The sequence below is a fragment of the Falco rusticolus genome, chromosome 1 (genome assembly GCF_015220075.1).
Source record: "Falco rusticolus isolate bFalRus1 chromosome 1, bFalRus1.pri, whole genome shotgun sequence".
NCBI classification, from domain to species: Eukaryota; Metazoa; Chordata; class Aves; order Falconiformes; family Falconidae; genus Falco; species Falco rusticolus.
The window spans coordinates 58,064,271-58,082,028 of NC_051187.1; the positions used below are offsets into that span (position 1 = coordinate 58,064,271).

Genomic DNA, 17,758 nt, shown 5'->3' on the forward strand with positions numbered 1-17,758 from the left:
GGGCTTTTAACAAGGTATCAGTAATACTGTTCACTACACTCTGCTGCTACAGAAACAGTGATTCTGAAGCAAAAGAGGATTTCGCTTTCCACACGTTATATAGCATAATTTGAGTTAAACTACTTATTCCTACTTGTTTTTCAAGATTCTTGCTACAGCATGAATAAGGTTACAGGATAGGGGGAACCCTATTAGTGTTATCAGTCACATCTCCTGTAACATGCAAATGACTGAGACTGGTGGAAAAGATATTTGTGATACTTAAGTGACAATATTTGATAACACCAGAAGTCTTACTTGTCTGTCTGTAGGAATTGGTGTGTCTTTATCAATGGCATCATATTTTGCTTGTATGGCACCCTAAATGGGGAAGAAGAATGCCTGAATTTAGAAAGCCCTTACTAACATAAAAGCATATTACAATGTACACACTGACATACAGAAGTTGACTGTTTTTGTTAGGTGGTTTAGTCAGTAACCTTTTTTTCCTAAAAAGATTTTCCCAAAGTACAGAAAATTCTTACATCTGAGTTTTAACAAAACCATCTTTATCCTGTTATAATTAAGGACATACAGAACTTTCTGTGACCTCCTCAATACAATCTTCAGTGATTTTCAGTTGTTTATGCAGAAAGCTATGTACTTGATACAGTTTTTCATTTTCAAGTCAAGAGATGCTCTCAGTTTAAATTCAGCGCTTACCTCAGCCGCTGGCAAGTGGGTTTCAGCACCCTGTCTCTAAAGGCACTGAATCCAGCTGCCTGTTAATTAACCAATATGCACTAATCTTAAGTAGCCTGTCCCTGCATAAATCCAGAGACAGGCATGCTAACAAATCCGTCTTAAGTTTATGGGACAGGGAATCACTACACAAACTGTACAGATGGTAAGCTGATGAAGCCTGAGAACTGACTCATCTCCCAAGACCTAGGCTATGACCCTGACCAGCAGTTCTTTACCTTTGCAGCTTTTTTTTGGTCATATTATATAGCGCTCAGCAAACCGCATCCTAAGCTAAATATCCTAAATAACCTGAGAAGTGTTACCTGTAAAAACCTCTTTGCTGCACTACTGCAGCCTGCAAGCAGGGTAGGTGCAAAAACTTGGTAGTCAAGAAATCTCAGCGAAGAGTCCTCATGTCTGAGACATTCCTTTCAAGCCCTTGGTTCATAAGAGTTACATTTAATTTATTTATTCTCCAGTCATTGGAGGAAGTGCATTGACTGGTACATGAGAAAAATAAATTTGATATGTTTTTCATCCTGTTTTGCCCAAGTATTGCTGACTGAAGCAGGATTCTAACTGCATTTGTCAAAAATACTAAAAATAAAATGAAAAACCTGTTAGCTACCAACTGTATTTTAAAAACCCAGCAAAATTTGCCTGTATGGGTAGTATTCTTCCATCCCAGAAACAAAATTAAATGTATAGAAGTTTACATACGTTCTCTGAAATCAAATAATATTAGAATCAAGAAGCAAGTTCTCTGTCTTTGTTCGCACAATTTCATAACTCATTTTGTTTGAAATTCCAGTAATTCTACCTGCCAAATTCCAGCTTCCCTGTCAATCCCATTCCTATCCCTGTACCAGTCAGTACTGGGACTACCGCAAATGCCCTCCCATTTGCTTACCCTTACCTCAACACCCAACAGGGCAGCCCACGTTATGCCTCTCAGAAGAGGAGGGATGTCAACCCTGGCTTCTTTCCAAATTTGGTTTTTCTTATACGGGTAGGCCTTCAAAGAGAAGAGATTAACAGCAAAAATATTACCATGTAACTGAAACAATTCAAATACCAATTGTGGGATGGTCTTTCCCCCAAAGGACAAATGCTGTCAGCCTGGACAGCAAATGCAAGTTTTACAAGTAAGTTTCATTCCTAACTGGAAGGCCTGGATGGAAGACTACTGTTTGATGTTAAAATAACCACTCCTTCTCATAAACATATTCATGTGCTTTGGTATATATTGGATATATAAATTTACTAATCCAAATTTTTGTTAGAAGTTTTTTCTTCGTTATGTTTCTTTTCACAGTATGCATCCAACTTTTTTTTATTAAATATTTCTAATTTATACCTTCCTAGTACTGTACTTGATGCTCATCAGCTCTCATTCTTAAGCAGGAATCAGCTCTCATTCTTAAGCAGGAATCCATCTCTCTGCATGTATGTAAATTAGGGATTGGTATTTTCTCCCCGCAGTACAAAACCCACATTTCTTACAGTGAAGATTGGTATTGTTTTCAAGTACCTTACTGCTTGGAAACGCAGAAATGTTACAGGCATATTTATACATATAATAGCTTAGTCTGTTATGAAATAAAGCATGCAGAAGTATTTTCTTCAGTAAATAACAGGTATTAGCAGCAGCTCCGTTTTCATGTGCATACGCTAAAACCTACTTTTACATTCACCACTACTGAAAAGGACCAATTTCTCATATTTCCATTTTCATTCTTTTATACTTCTGTAGAGTTTTCTTCCCCCTTTCCCACTGTGGTCTCTTACATCTCTGCTTCATTTTTCAATTACTTGGTCATTTACAAATCCTCTAATTAAACAGAACAAGTCCTATTATCCAGCATCAGAAAGATTCCATACCTTCAACAGCCTGTCAAACAGGACGATTCTATTTAGCTGGTACTCCGTGTCCCTCTCCCGGATGATCAGAGGAAGACTAGCAGCTGCAGACAACTCATTACTACTGTTTGAATGAGGTAAAGTTGACTGGCTGGAAAAAGAGTTTGTATACTAGTAGTGAACAGCAAGAAATACAAATCACTGCAAAAAAAAAAAATTAATATCCTGTGATGCATTTCTGAGTCAGAAACAAATATAAATGAATACCTTTGAATATTCAGCACAAACAGCTGATTTCCAGAACAAAGAAACAGGCTAAGATCCTCAGTTTGGTATCAGGGCCCTAAGTCAGTACAGAGTGCTTATCAGCTCTCATGGACTTTAAGAGCCAAACAAGGACATGTTACGTTTGGTTCTGGAAGGCAGTTCTGTCTAGCTGTGCAGTGTGACACTCAAATAAAACTAATTAACTCAAAATTCAGTCTCTTGTATATGTACAAACTTACACACACACTTACTCATCTTCAAGCAATGGATAAAATGCTTCTCCACCAACATCTTTCAGTCTCTGAAATGAAAAATTAAAATAAATTATCAGAACGCTGCTCAGAATTCAAGTGGAAATATTTAGCAGAATACGAACCCCATTAATTAACAGTTCATTTGCCAAATCTAGTAGCTTGCCTTGAGACCTAAGCATTAGCTCAGTCTTCTATCAGTAAAGAAACATATAGCCTTTAACTCTAAAATCTTTTGCTAATACAAGCTTCTTGAGCTGATGGAAGTTCTGCCTGAAGATAATGCTCCTCTCATTCATAAACCTATTTACACACACACGCATTAACAGATCTACAGTATTATGCAGCTCTCTTTCTTTTCCTTGTTTTTCTACATGGACTTCCTATCCAAGTAGCTGCAGAATAATTGCACAACTTGGGTTTATGTTTTTAATCAGTTGAAGAGTTATGCAAATGTGAATTCCTTTTAGTAGAAGCATCTGAAAGCTGCACAGAAATACAGAAACTCTCTGGAAAGGTGACAGACAAGCATGCCTTGACTTTTGCATGAAGTTTTCAGACAAGTTTGGTGCATTGCAATTGATGTTTAATATCACCCTCCCTGCAGCGCTCTGTTTTGCAGATCAGTTCCTAACTTAAGAGTCATACAGCAGGCACACAGCCTGTTCCTCCTGGGATTGACAGAACAGTTCATTCACTACTGATCCTCTTTTGATTATAACTATCAAGCTCTGCTCTATAAAAGGTGCTTGAAGAACGGCATAAGTTTAAAAATTTATTTCAACTAACACTGCAAGGTTCAGGCTTGTGTCTTCCGCAAAATTAAACTTCATTATATATTTGCTGCTGTACTTATAGAAGTAGGCAGCAATATCCAAAATTACAGATCAAGAAGTTTAAGAAAAAGCCTTAAAAGCTGCCCTTTTGTAAGAACAACAGTACGTAACAATAAGAAAACTCCTTAACACCAGTGTAGCATTATGAAGCAGGAATCCTTTCTTGCAGCGCCCTATGTACAGGGGATTGTTCCACTTAACATGTATGCCATATGTCTCATTCAAACAAAATTATATAGTCCACACATGTTTATGCATTACATTTCTCGGAAAAAATCATACATATTAATTCAACAGGTGGTACTACGTTAACTAAGCATCACACATGCTCCTTACAGGTATCTCTAAGACTTCTAAGGGGTCTCGAACAATACTCGATCCCATATTACAGCTAACCAATCACTGAACCTTAATTTAGTTCCTTTATATGAGACAGCCCAAGGAGAGTACAAGGTTGTTTCATCAGTTACCGATACAACAGTCTCCTCAGCGACAGGAAGTTTTAAATGACTCTTTCCCTCTTAGCATAAAATTACATAACCAGGGTTGGTTAGCAATCTCTCCATAGTGATAACATTGAAACAAACAATACAGCTGCAAAACTAATAATATAGAAGAAACACAGTAACAAAGCTAAACCAGACTATACTACATGGTAACAGTAGCAGCTGCAGTATCTATATTGCCTTTAAAATAGCTGCTGCATATTCTTAACCTCACCCCCATCACTCCACAACCCACCAATCAAGCAAACCACCAGGTTCTTTGGTCTGTCTCCATGCCCTTATGTGAAGTAATGCAAGGTTCTACTGTGTTAACAAATTTCTTCAGTATTTGCCACACTGCCCTCAAAATTAAGGTAATGGTGGCAGAGGTCAAGACTTCAGAAGTCACCTTCCTGTCTGTATTGACCCCTGTAATCATATGGAAAGGTTTTTTTATAAAGACTGTGACAGAATTGCATTCACTACTATAAAAAGCAAGCTGCAAAGAGTGCAGCATAAACTTCTAATTCTACAGCAATAAAGCTTTACACGTGCAAAGAATGTGAACAATTAAAACATTTCAGTGATATATGCAGTAAATCTTGTAACTCATCATTACATCAGGCAAAATTAAGGTTATCATATGTTGATTTTGCCACTGAAGATGGAAGAAAACTGCATTACTGCCTTCTGGCAAAACGGTTTAAAGTGATCTTTTGAACTAGTTGTTTCATAGCTATATATTCCAAAGATTAGTAATTAACTACTAGAAACTTGGTATCCAACTTTAAGTATAAAGCCATTAAGGAGCTGCAGCTGAATTGTGTTGATCTTCCTTTTGAATATTGTGAGCCACTGACAGACAGGAACTAAGGAATGCAAGACGACACTCACTATCCAATTAGTTTATCAATTGCGGAGGATATCAGGTACTATAGAACTCTTCCGGCTACATCAGAACAAAGCAGTACACAAAAATAAGGAAAGGGAGGGACACAGGAAGGGGATGGAGGGACCGAAGAAAATCAGATTTAGTAAGCTTTTGCAAAGCAATTTATTAGCATAGATCAGAATCTGACTCAGGTGCCAATAAAGTTCTCTTGGAATCAGTAACACTGTCACTTGCAGGAACAGCAGTATGAGCTGCTGTTCCATATATCCTTTAAACAAATGTTTCTGCAATGAAGCCATAAGAACAAGTGCACAATATTCCTCTTACGTTTCGGAGTTGGCATAGGGACAAAGTCACAGTGGTGTCATCTAGGAGGGAGCTTCTATCTCGTCCTTGCCCAAAGCTCTCACCATCTTCTAATAAAAAGCTTCAAAAGGGAGAAAAGTAAAAAAAACAACAATCAGGTCATTTTATAACACAAGACTTGCATTAGAAAAAAAAATTCTTACATCAATCAGTTTCTTCCTTAAAACAAAATACTAGCGCTTAGAAGTATACTGTATTGACTCTGTATGGCATGAAACCTGCTACCAAGGGAATCACCTTAAATTATTCATTTTTTTTCTGCAGAAAGGCACATTTCTGGTTTTCTGTAACTTTGGTTTGCACACAAAGGAAGAGTAATGAGAGTAATGAGATATGGGATTACTGTTCCCTTTTATTCCTTGACCTGGCACAGACCAGGACTGACATTTATTGTGAAAAGCAAAAATAAAACGTTATTGTCATATGAAAACCACTTCCCACCATGACAAAAAGCAGAAGTCTGACCCAGACCTTTTCTTTTGCAGTCCATCTAAGGATACAAATGAATCCAGTACATCCAATATACACAAATTGTCTGCATTACCACCAATTTGGTGATACTTTTGAAGTAGGTAACAAGAAATTGATTTCCAAAGTTAAGCTTGCATTCTAGGTATTGCTTAGCAAATGGAGTTAGATTGCCTTTTTTAAATTAACACCTCACCCTCAAGATAGATAGTATGACTAAAAATGCTTTCCCCTTATAATTCAAATGCACACGCATTCACCAGTGGGTACAGAAATAGGCAATCCCTCAAAATCTCACAGTAATTTTACCACCAAAACATCACTTAAAATCTAGACATGACACTTTTTTTTTTTTTTTTAAAGCTACTACATTTTGGCTGTACACTGACTTCATGTGTCTTTAAAACACAGACCAGGTAATTGATCTACATGGATACATAATTAGGGTTATTAACATCAGATTGTGGGATTAAAACCATATAAAATTGCAATGTGTGCAGCAGTAAGATAAAAGTAGTAATGAATAACATGCTGTTACAGATCAAGTCATAAAAATAAGCTTTTTTTTTAAAGAAAAGCAGTCAGCTGATCTGCTGAATAATCAGGTTGACCATTCAGCACTGCTGCTCTGTGAAAGGAAATTCAGAATGTGAGAATTTGCTACCAAATTTATTAAATTAAACTGCAATTACAAATCTGCTGTTGAAGCACAGTGAGACATTTTTACTAAAACTTAATGCTACTGCAAAGTGTGCTTAATTTAGGGACTTCCAGTTCAGTATTTTGCACTTCATCAACATTTCTTCTTATTTTACAAAACATATGAAGTACAGTTAGGTGAGAAATATAAGGCATTCAAACAATGCCTTAAATTGGGTAAGAAGGGAAATGACAATATTTCCCCCTAATCAAGAATACTATCTTCAATATTTTGCATACATACAGGTCTTGAAATGAAAAACAAACCCAAAAATGTTCTCTCAGAACCAGTGGCCTTCTCCATCCATCCTCCCTTCCCTTAAAGGGCTTCTCCTTCCTTACTTGGGAAGCGTGCAGACAGGTGGCTTTGATCGAATGATTTCCTTGTTGACAAGTTCTTTCTCCAAGTCTCCTCCAGCCAAACACCAGAGATAATAAACCTCTTCAATTGATCTTTCTGCTAGGTAGTCACTATCTTCACCTGTTAGTAGAAACCACATAAAAATGAGGTACATTTTTTAGGCAGCTTGTACTTCTTCCATTCTAAACAAATACTGTTGAAAAATAAATAATTATGCTTGAAAAGTCCTAGACCTTCATGTGAAGTTAAGAGGAAAAGTGATCTTCCCTTTTGAAGTGCCATTTAAGAAGATTTAAGAAAATAGCAGCAGATGGGCAGAAGTCAGAAAAAAAGCAATTATTTCTGCAGTTTGCCTTGGTGCCAGAAAAGAGAACCATTCAGATAAATACACTAAAGTGTGGACTTTTGCCTACTGTGTCTTTAAACCCCACACACCCCCATCCCCCACACTATTTTGTACACAACACAAAGCTAAATGTAAAAATAAGAAACTAGTGATTCATACTGAGTAGTTACGATCCATCTTCCCTTCACACATCATACCATACCAGTAACAACAAGGTATAAAATCTTTATCTCAAAAAATTGTACAGTGTATTCTAAACATGTAGAAATCTGAGTTCAGAAAAAGTTAACGAGGACTAGTAACACTTCCAGCATACTGTAGTTTCAAATTCAGAAATGTCATCTTTTTATTCTAGAATATGACCTTTTTCACAAGGATTTAGTCTTCCAATACGTGCAAAAATAATCTCATACTATGACCCAGCAGAATCCAATTACCAATTCACAACACAATTTAGTGTAAGAAACCCTACCTTACACATGCACATCTCCAGATTCTAAAGGCAAAAGATGATATTGATATTTCAACCGTTCTTGAATACTAATGATAACTTTTTAATCCCCGAGGCTGAAACACAAAATCAAGATGCCCTCCTTTGACTTGCACACATTCCTTAAAACATGTTTGCCTATATCTCTGCCCATTAAACAACTACTACAAGAATGTATAATTGTAGCATGTAATAGTTTCTCTCCAACAAAGTATTCAAAGAAAACCCCAAAACATTTTCCTTCCCCCCTCCAATGACATTTATCCCACTACCTGCTTTTACCTTTACATAATTGACTTATGTCTTCAGGAAGCGTTAAATTAGCACACCTTGGAGAAGAAGAGAACAGACCAGCAGGTTTATGGAAGAGAGGATATACTGAGGATACTTCACTGAACAAACTGTCATGCAGCAGTTCCTCTGGAGTTGGCCTTGAATTAAGAAATGAGAATAAAACACTAAGAGTAAAGTGCTTCCAAAAAAAAAAAAAATCTTGTATTTCAGTAAGAAATGGCCCCCTAACAAATATCAGCAAGTTATTTTAAATTATATTGGATTTCAGAAATTTTAATAGCAAAAATGTCTACCAATTTTGTTCAATTCATGATGTTTAAAACACCATGCAGTCTGTTTACAGATCAAGTACAGATCTCACCTTAATTTAATGTACATAGCAACAATATTATTAATCCCCTTTAATTCCTCTAAGCAGAGATGGAAAGATGCAAAGCCTTGATTGAAGTACAAAAGCATACTTTCTGCTTTTCTTTGCAAAAGACAGTTGTGGTAGACTAACATCATGAAAATGTACTTTGAAAGAGGAAACTTGAAGAAAGCAGCCCTAATTCTGGCTACAACTGAGCTACATTAACCACCACCAACTTCCAGACACTGAAGCAGTAAAAACTGTGAACTTAGAACTACAAATGCATGAACAGTTTTTCCCAAAAATACTCAGGTTCAATCTCAAGGTTTTGCACACTTGATTTCCCCTCCCTCCACCTCCCCCAATTCTTTTCCATTAAACACTGAAAAGCAACAAAACCAAGAATTTCTTAAATATAGCATAAATCATCATTACTCCAAAAAAGGCTCAGCAACAGGTCATCTAATTTCATAGTATCCCAGCAGAGTTTACTAGGCATTTGGACTGAAAACTTGCCTCTTAGAAGGTTGGAATATAAGGCATTTCTTCAGCAGAGATATGGTATTTTCAGAAAGGCCCTAGAACATAAGAAAAATATGTAGGAGGTCTGTTTATTACTGTCTTAATTCAGCATTAATTAATTTGAGCTTAATTTAGCTCATACTTTTAACATACAGGCTACTCCTTTGAAAGCAATATAATTTCACACCTACACATACGAAGTTAGTTAAAATGCTGGGGAAATTATTCTTCTCAACCCTCAGCCCTCCATTTGCTTTTGGGGGAAAAAAAATTGCAATGCATGCAGCTTAGCTTTTTATTTTTATTTTTAAATTTAGATATTCTGTGCCCAGTTTGAGACAATGCAGTACCTGGGAACTCCCTTCTGCTAACAGTCAGAATCCTTTCACATAATGTCTCAAAATACAGACACTAAAATTCAGTGAACAATGTTGGGAGTGAGGAGGAGTTGAACTGTATAAACCTACACTATCAATAAGTATAAAGTGGACCAGATAGAAGACTAAATCTCCAGAAGAAAAGTTCTTAACCCCCAACACTTTAAAGAATTTTTTTCTATCCAGAGAGTGTTAACATTTACTGAGATTGACAGGAATTTTAGCAAAGAATGAATTTTACCAGTACTGGTTATTTGAAGGGATCTTAGATAAGTAGTTTAGACTTCAAAATTTTTCTTTATACTGCAATACATCAAGTGACTAAACAAGTTAAAAAAAAAGTATATGAAATACTATGCAACAATAATAAAACGTTTTGGATAAGACTGTATGGAAAAGTAAACTAGTTCCACCAACCTTAATAATATCAAGGCAACCATGTTCTTCAGCCAATACAGTTACAATATCATCTACACAGCCTTTGAAAAAACAAACAATAAAGAGTTCAAGACTTTGAAAAAAATGGTAACAATTAAGCAGTGAATCAGATAAAAACCCACCCCAATAAAAAGCACTTAACTTTGGGTTTTTATTGACATTGTCACATCATATAAAAGTGAATTCTCAAAATTAGAAATGAAAATTATTATCATCACCTATGCAGACAGAAAATCGAAGCCTAAGGAAGTTAATCAGCACACCTCATTTAACAGTGAAAATATTTTTGGAGGCTTAGTAAATCCACAGTGTCAGTTTCTGTCAAATAATTTAAAACAGTGTTTCCACTTCTAAAAAAAAATATCCCTAGAACAATTTAAATATCTGCATCTAGAATGTCAAGGTAATTTTTGTTTTATTGCTACCTGCAGATAATACTAGCGGTACTTCATAACTTGTTTTCAACATGTTATTGAGAAAATAATTCCTAATTCAGGACATGAAGGTTTTTCAGTGGATAAAGGTTACATGTAACTTGCATTCAACTTGAAGGGAACTGAAATGCTTCAGGACGCTTTGTTAACAAAACAAAATTTCAGCACCCAAGCACTAACTACTGAATGAAAACTATGTTTCTACCAACAGTAACTAACTTCAACAGTATTGGTATTTGCTCTAGATAATAACTTACTGACAAAACTTTAAATTGCAAATTCATGTCCTTTCCCTCCACATGGTTTATACATAAATTCTACAATAAACCAACTTTTAAAGGCCACAAAATGTACCCACTTCCAGACTCATTTACATTAAGCAATAATTCCATGTCTACAGTTATGTTTTATAGTTTTTAGGTGAATCCAGAAACATAAGCCTGGATCCAGTAACACACTTCTCAGCTCTTTTTATTTTCTGTCTTCCTATTTGAGTCCTGCTTCTCCCTGCTTGGGATTTGGTACACAAGCACTGCTAGTGCACGGACAGTTTTCTTTAGCATCATAAAATTCCTAACTCATTTCAGAAACCTCCTGCAACTTAAAACAACAAATAACCATCAAAAGTACAACCTTTTCTGAGCAATTTTTTTTTTTTTTATATAGTTTGCCCTTTCTCTAACCTACTCACAGTTCTGCAAATGTATTTTTCCTGGCACCCACCTCTGCACCTTCCCTAGACAAGCAACCATATTTCAAATGCCTATTTAATTCTGGAGATGAAAGCTGACAAAGATAAAGTACCTTAGGTCTGAACATCACAAGCTGACTAGTCTGTAAAGCTCTAATTATAGAGCTGATTAGAAACCTGAAAAATTGATTTTGTGCTACTTACCTAACATTATGATAAATTTCAATCTTTCTGCTATCTCCAAACTCTGGAATAATTTTCTCCCCTAAATGAATAACAAAATCAAATCAACAGTTGAATGTCGCTACATAAAAATATTTAGATACCATACACACCCATCTATATACAAAGAGAGTGAACTAAGCTTCCATGCATGAATTTTAGATTCAGGAAAACTATTTACCTCAACTATAGCAGAAACCATTTCATGCCATCATAAAGAAAAAATGTATCATTTATAAAGTCTCTTTCCCAGAACAAATACAAAACAAACAACAACAACAACAACAAGGCAAAACAAAGTTCCAAGCTGCCTTAGCAAAACTGCAAGCTTATTATTAACTCAGAAACAGGAAACAGGCTTCTAAGAACTGTACTTTCTCCAACATAAACATGAACACAGGTAATTCATTACTAAACATGATAATCATCATAGCTTGTATTATCGCACGGTGTTTTTGAAAAGTCACCTGAAAACCCCTCTAAAGGTGTTTCAAAGAATACCATCATCACATTTTAAACAAAATGTACTTATTCAAAAGAATAAATCATGATCTATGAACACTACGCAAATTTACAGTAGAATATGCAAAATAAGACTGTTTCCAATATCCTGATCTAATCACTATATAAGACAGATTCTTGACCATGCAATTGTCTGACAATTTAGTTATATAATGAGACTAAATATCAACATTGAGGTATTTGTTAGATCATACCTCCCTACAGAATGTTTTTGTGTTTGAATCAAAGAAGGCCAGTTTAACATATACAAAGAGCAAACATAAAGAGCTGTTATAATGTATTTCAACTTCTAGAGTCAAGTAAGCATTTTCCAAATTAAACCTGTAATTCTGTATAGAAGCTCTTTAAGCTCTGACAGCAAGAGAGACTCTCCCTTCTCTTCCTCTCCATGCAACTGTATTAGTTTCTCAACCTTTCTAAGGAGAATGAGGGCATGACAAATATTCCATGCTTAAAAGCACAATTAAACAACAGATTATCTAGAGAGACTTCCTGGTTCAGAAGCTATTCCTCACTAAGAATTCTATCATGCACTCACATCACTGTAGCTTAACAGGCAGCTGCCCTTCATGGTTAACACATACACACATACCAAGTCAATACGCACCCTACTACTAGAACCCCCACCAATACTGTCCAGGTAGGAATACTAACATATTCTGGTATTTGGACTTGAGTAATAGGCAAAGTGTCATGAACCCCAAACTCAAGAGCAACCAAGTTAATGTAACTATTCCCCAAGAGTCACAATCCAGAGAATCATCCTCTTACATACCATGCAAAGCTCAAATAATATTATACCAAGAGACCAGAGATCTGATTTAGGGCCAGAAGGCTGAGGCTTCTCACACTGAGTATGATCACTTGGTTTTACTATTCCCTGTGCAATTACTTCAGGTGCCAGATATGATGGGTACCTAGAAAGATGCAGCAACGTTAATATCCTGTCTGTCCAAAACCCTACCTTTCCAGTTACAGTAATCAAAATAATTTTGCATTCTGAGAAACTAGAACTCATAGCAATGTAGACTGTTCTATTTTATCCAGTCAAAACCTACACATAACAGCAAAGTTTCCCTCCAGTTGTATAATACATAGTGCCTACTACACAAAAGGTCAAATCTTAATCACTAGCTCTGACTTTTTGTGCTAGAAAGTAACAGCAGCTTTCAAAATAGTATGCCTACATATCTCAAAGAAAATATGTATTGTGTTCTAGCACTTGTACGTTAGCTAAATGTATCCTAGACCCATACTGGGTCTGTGGTGGCAGTATTCTCCTCCACTGACAGCATTCCCATCAAATAACTTCTGAATTTGTAAAAAAAACCAAACAACAAAGGTGTTGAGGACATACTTTACCTGCTGCTAGATGATTTTAAAACAACACTATTGATTTTTCTATAAACAATTCATTATAATGCTTAAAAAATCCCAAAATCTGAAACCACCTTTTGAATGGAAACATCATTATTTCTTTTGGGCATATCTTCAAGAATCAGCTCAGTGTTTCAACTGTAAACAACATGACACCTCAAAAAACGGCAAGGAAACCCTGTAATGGCACTTCGGCTAGACAGTAAGATCACTTGAAAACAAATCACAAAATGATAAAGAGCAAGATGCCTACAGCAGTGTGCAACAGCAAAGTGCTGGTTGTGGTTTCTCCTAAATTTGAAATTAGATTGTCTGAGTCCCAGGGAACTACTACCATTTGAAGGCAAATCTAGGCAATAAGGGCTGACATCATATAATTACAGTAGTATGTTTGTGTGGTATCCATTCTCTTTCATTAATTTCATCTAGTCAGATGATAACCTCTTCAGTGACGTTATCAGAAGCTTCTGTGTAAGGGATGTATGCAACAAGTATGAATCAAACCAGCAACCTATAATCTATGCATACAACACATTTTTGAAGATGATTCCTCAAAGCATAAATTGTTTCCTGAAAAAATATATCCCTGACATATCTGTACTGTGTAGCTACTACCTTACCCTATAGGAAAATCAACATCAACACCTTGAGCAGTCATATGGTAGAGTCCAAATTTAGCCAACTTCACGTGTCCCTGAAAAGGAAAATAAAAAATGATTAAGAGCAGCAGAATCTGATCCTGGAAAAATCTGTGTTTAAGCTAAAAAAAAAAAAAAAAAAAAAAAGAATAAAAAATTAAAAAAATAATAAAATATTCAAGTTGCATTAGCTGCCAGAAGACAGATACCTATAAAATCACCTTCTTACATTTCTGTCTCATCTATTATGTAGAACTCCACGGCAAGTTAATAAGGTGCTTATTTCTAATACTTTCACTTTCCAAGGGCATTAAGTAATCAGATTGTTTGGAATGCATAAGAAAATCAGAACTTTGTAAGTTACAGTATATTTTCAGTAAATTAAAAAGGCTTAAATACTCTACTGAACATTTCTCCTGTTTGAAAACTGTTCAAAATCCTGTTTGAATCCCAGAACTCCCTAAGTATCACCAGTATTCCCTCACCTTTTCTATTTACCCAGCCTTGCTCCTGCAGTCCTTCCCATCAATTCATTACTAGCTTGCTCTACTTAACTGTGTCAACACATATTCCAAAAAACCCCAAGTTTTCCAGGTGCTTGCTTTAGTTCTGTGGAGGCAGAAAGTTAACACCAAAACAACAAAAAATAGGTCCAGAAGTTATGTTAAACTGAGACATTATTTCTGCTGAATTTTGAATTATACTTAGCCAGCCTGCAGATCATTCAACAGTGAAGGCTACATCAGCAAGCTATTGAAAGTGCAGGGGAAAAGTTTAGAAGTTTATGGTCTCATGGCCTGCTTTTGTTCCTTTATTGATTTTAGGAGTATCTTAAAATCCTAAGTACTTTTGCTTGTTGAAGTATCATTATGATTTTCATTTGTTTACAAGTATATTAAAAACACCGTTCCTTCCTTCCAAGGGAAGGATCTAGCTATTCTATATAAACAAAGAAGGGGAAAGAGAGAGGGGTTATGCAGACAGACCAAGCTCTTTAGCTGTCAGTTCAGACGAAGCAACTGCTCTGCGTATAACAGCAGCTATTAATTTCTCCCAGCTTTTATGAAAAGAACCTGTATTCCACACTGCAAACTCAACAGTCTGTGACAACAGATTTGAAAGACACAGGAATTTTAATAATTTAAAATTAACAAAGAAATATGTTGGTATCTTAAAAGTATCAGATTGCCACGAAACACAAGAGATGTTATTAACTGCTAATTAGCCAGAAGAAATATTTTCATATTCCAACAGCTAGGAAGGTCTTTTAACTAATCACAATGATGACAAGTATACTTAGAATACCACTGTAAGAAGAAAAGGGTGAAAAAAGTGGTTTGGGATAGAAGAAAATGCGAAAAGAGGAAAAATCTGAAATACATTTGAAATTTAAGAAATGGGGGGAAACTGTAGTTTAAAAAAAAGCCCAAACAACAAACCCACAACAAAAACGACCACAACATCTTTTTCCCCATCAGAAAGGCTGTGACTGCCCAATGCTCATATATGACATAGCATGCTGCCCATTGGCAGCAAGAGGAAAAAACAAAAATCAAACAAGAACCAGACTAATTTCTGCAGCTGTACCTTTCGATCCAAAAGAATATTGCAAGGAGAGAGTGCTCGGTGGACCATTCCATGTTTGTTCATATACTGCAAACCCTGCAAAACCTCATATGCTATGCATAAGATCCTTGAAGAACTGCCAAAAAAAAAAAAGAAAGAAAGAAAAAAAGAAGAATGTTATACTGAATCTTTCCCTTTTTAATTTGTAATAATGTGGCATGTTCCACAGCTATTCCAAACACAAGTGAGACATTTGTAAATCCAGAACAGTTTAAGGGATAGACATTGATTACAGTAGGGTATGTTCAGGTCCACACACAACTGTATCCCACAACTAGGTTTCTTCAGCCTGAACTGGTCCTTCAAAACAGCAGAAAATTATGACAAAGTATAAAATATTCTTTGTGATAGAAATTATGAGATATACCTCAACTAATAGCAAAACAAAATATAAATCCCAACCCTCCTTCATTTCTATTTGTTCTTCCTAAGTCTGCTACTGATGTTCATAGAAAAGTTCAACTGAACAAAAGTTCTTGAAACTCAGATGCTAACTGGATCGTGACTAGTAGATAGTGTAGAGGCATGGCTAGATCACACCTACAGCCTTCAGCCAACTCAGCATCTAAACCAGGGAACAACAGAAAGGGCAGAAAAGTTCACTTTCAGCACATTCTGTTTCACAGCTTTGGAAGCATCAACCTTACTGTCTTTGGAAAAAAACCAATGAAGATTACCATTCAAACCATTTTGACTTAACAATGTATTTTGAAAACAGTTACCATTTACTCTAAGAACTGATAGCCCTGAAGAAAAAGTGTTTGTGTAGGGTAGGCCTTTGTAGAGACCACCAACACTAGGCTTCCAAAATGCATCCAAAATAAGAACAAAAGACACAGATCTAACGTCACCCAGAGTGATTCCTTGGAACTTTTTACCTTTCTCATGTCCTCCCTACTCCCCTCTGAGTACATTTCAGGTGTCTTTGGCAACTTTATCTCTGAAGACACTAGTTTACAAAATGTCTAGAAATCAAAGCATATCTACTTATAAAGGCTAAACTTTACATCTGCACTTTTTGATTTCATTGTTAAAGAATGACATGCAACAGCATTCTGCACTAGGCTCACCACCTTCTTTTCCTCATTAAAAATTTGTGTAACAGTAAAATGAGGGGGAACGTTACAGACTGGCGAGAGTGACAAGCCAACTAAACACCAAAATTGATTTATTAAAACTTTATTAGCTGCTATTCATACCTGACTGAATGCCAAAACTTTGTCACAAGAGTACATAGCTAGATTTTGACAAAAACAAGACAAATTCCAACAAATTCTGAGACTATGCAACACAGAAATACTGAAAAGAGCTGTTTCAGTAATAGTCTAAAGCCACCATTAAATTACCTTACATGGAGCCAGATTCTAGACTCTAATCTTCTTCCTTGAAAGGCAGCTCTATACTACTTTACACTAGTTGTAAATACACACTTTTAAGTTAAATTTTAAGCACAAAAGGAATCTATTCTAACAGATACCCACACTGCTGTACCTTAGATCATAGCATTCAGAAGTGATTCTCAAGGTCTTAGCAATTCAACCAAAACCACATGGCTAATAACCACAAAACCAAACCAAAATCCCACAACTGTCTTGCTCCTCCCTTGCTGGCACTTTTTCTTCCCCATCACTCCCACCGCCAAGTTATATAATACACCACAGCATCTGACACCACTAGCTATGCTTCCTCCCAGTCATTCTTGGGCAGACATATAACTGTGACCAAAAATTTACCTCACAAGCATTCAGCTTCCCTATATAGTTTTTTGCCTACAATGCAAATATTAATGAGAATAATTGCAAACCAGAATAATTTCTCTCACTGTTTGCACAGCTTTGTAAAAGAAGACATAAAAATAAAATTTCAATGATCAAGAATTCATGTTTCCAGTAAGAAAGCAATTTAAGGCAAACAATTAATACACCATAAGGAATCTTAGCCTAAAAAGTGTTTCTTTACATTAAAAAATAAGAGTAAATATAAAGTGGCCGTTGTGCCTGAGGAGTGCAGTGTGCTCTGCTGGCACTAGGGGGCCTCAGCCACCCATTAATTCTCCACGTTCTCTTGCAATTCATAAAAACGGAACGCAGGCAAATGCCTGAAAATACTGCTTTTGGATTCTTTACAATAAATCCTTCATAGCATTACAATGACGAGCAACACATGAATGATAATTATTTTTTCACTGCACGTAATTATCAGTGTCTTAAGCTCCTGATGC

General features: G+C 36.0%; 1 protein-coding gene across 3 annotated transcripts in view; it reads right to left on the reverse strand.

Moving 5' to 3' along the window:
• TBCK (TBC1 domain containing kinase) overlaps positions 1 to 17,758 on the reverse strand; it is a 118,001-nt gene that overhangs the window by 71,466 nt on the left and 28,777 nt on the right. For all 3 annotated transcript variants that reach the window (XM_037380576.1, XM_037380587.1, XM_037380596.1), the window contains exons 4-16: positions 15,499 to 15,613; positions 13,894 to 13,967; positions 12,672 to 12,813; positions 11,357 to 11,417; positions 10,007 to 10,068; positions 9,207 to 9,268; positions 8,327 to 8,475; positions 7,190 to 7,328; positions 5,642 to 5,741; positions 3,102 to 3,151; positions 2,605 to 2,734; positions 1,640 to 1,738; positions 298 to 360 (exon numbers count right to left, since the gene is read on the reverse strand). In XM_037380576.1, coding sequence (XP_037236473.1) covers positions 298 to 360; positions 1,640 to 1,738; positions 2,605 to 2,734; positions 3,102 to 3,151; positions 5,642 to 5,741; positions 7,190 to 7,328; positions 8,327 to 8,475; positions 9,207 to 9,268; positions 10,007 to 10,068; positions 11,357 to 11,417; positions 12,672 to 12,813; positions 13,894 to 13,967; positions 15,499 to 15,613 — 1,246 coding nt within the window. The remainder of the gene's footprint in view (positions 1 to 297; positions 361 to 1,639; positions 1,739 to 2,604; positions 2,735 to 3,101; positions 3,152 to 5,641; positions 5,742 to 7,189; positions 7,329 to 8,326; positions 8,476 to 9,206; positions 9,269 to 10,006; positions 10,069 to 11,356; positions 11,418 to 12,671; positions 12,814 to 13,893; positions 13,968 to 15,498; positions 15,614 to 17,758) is intronic.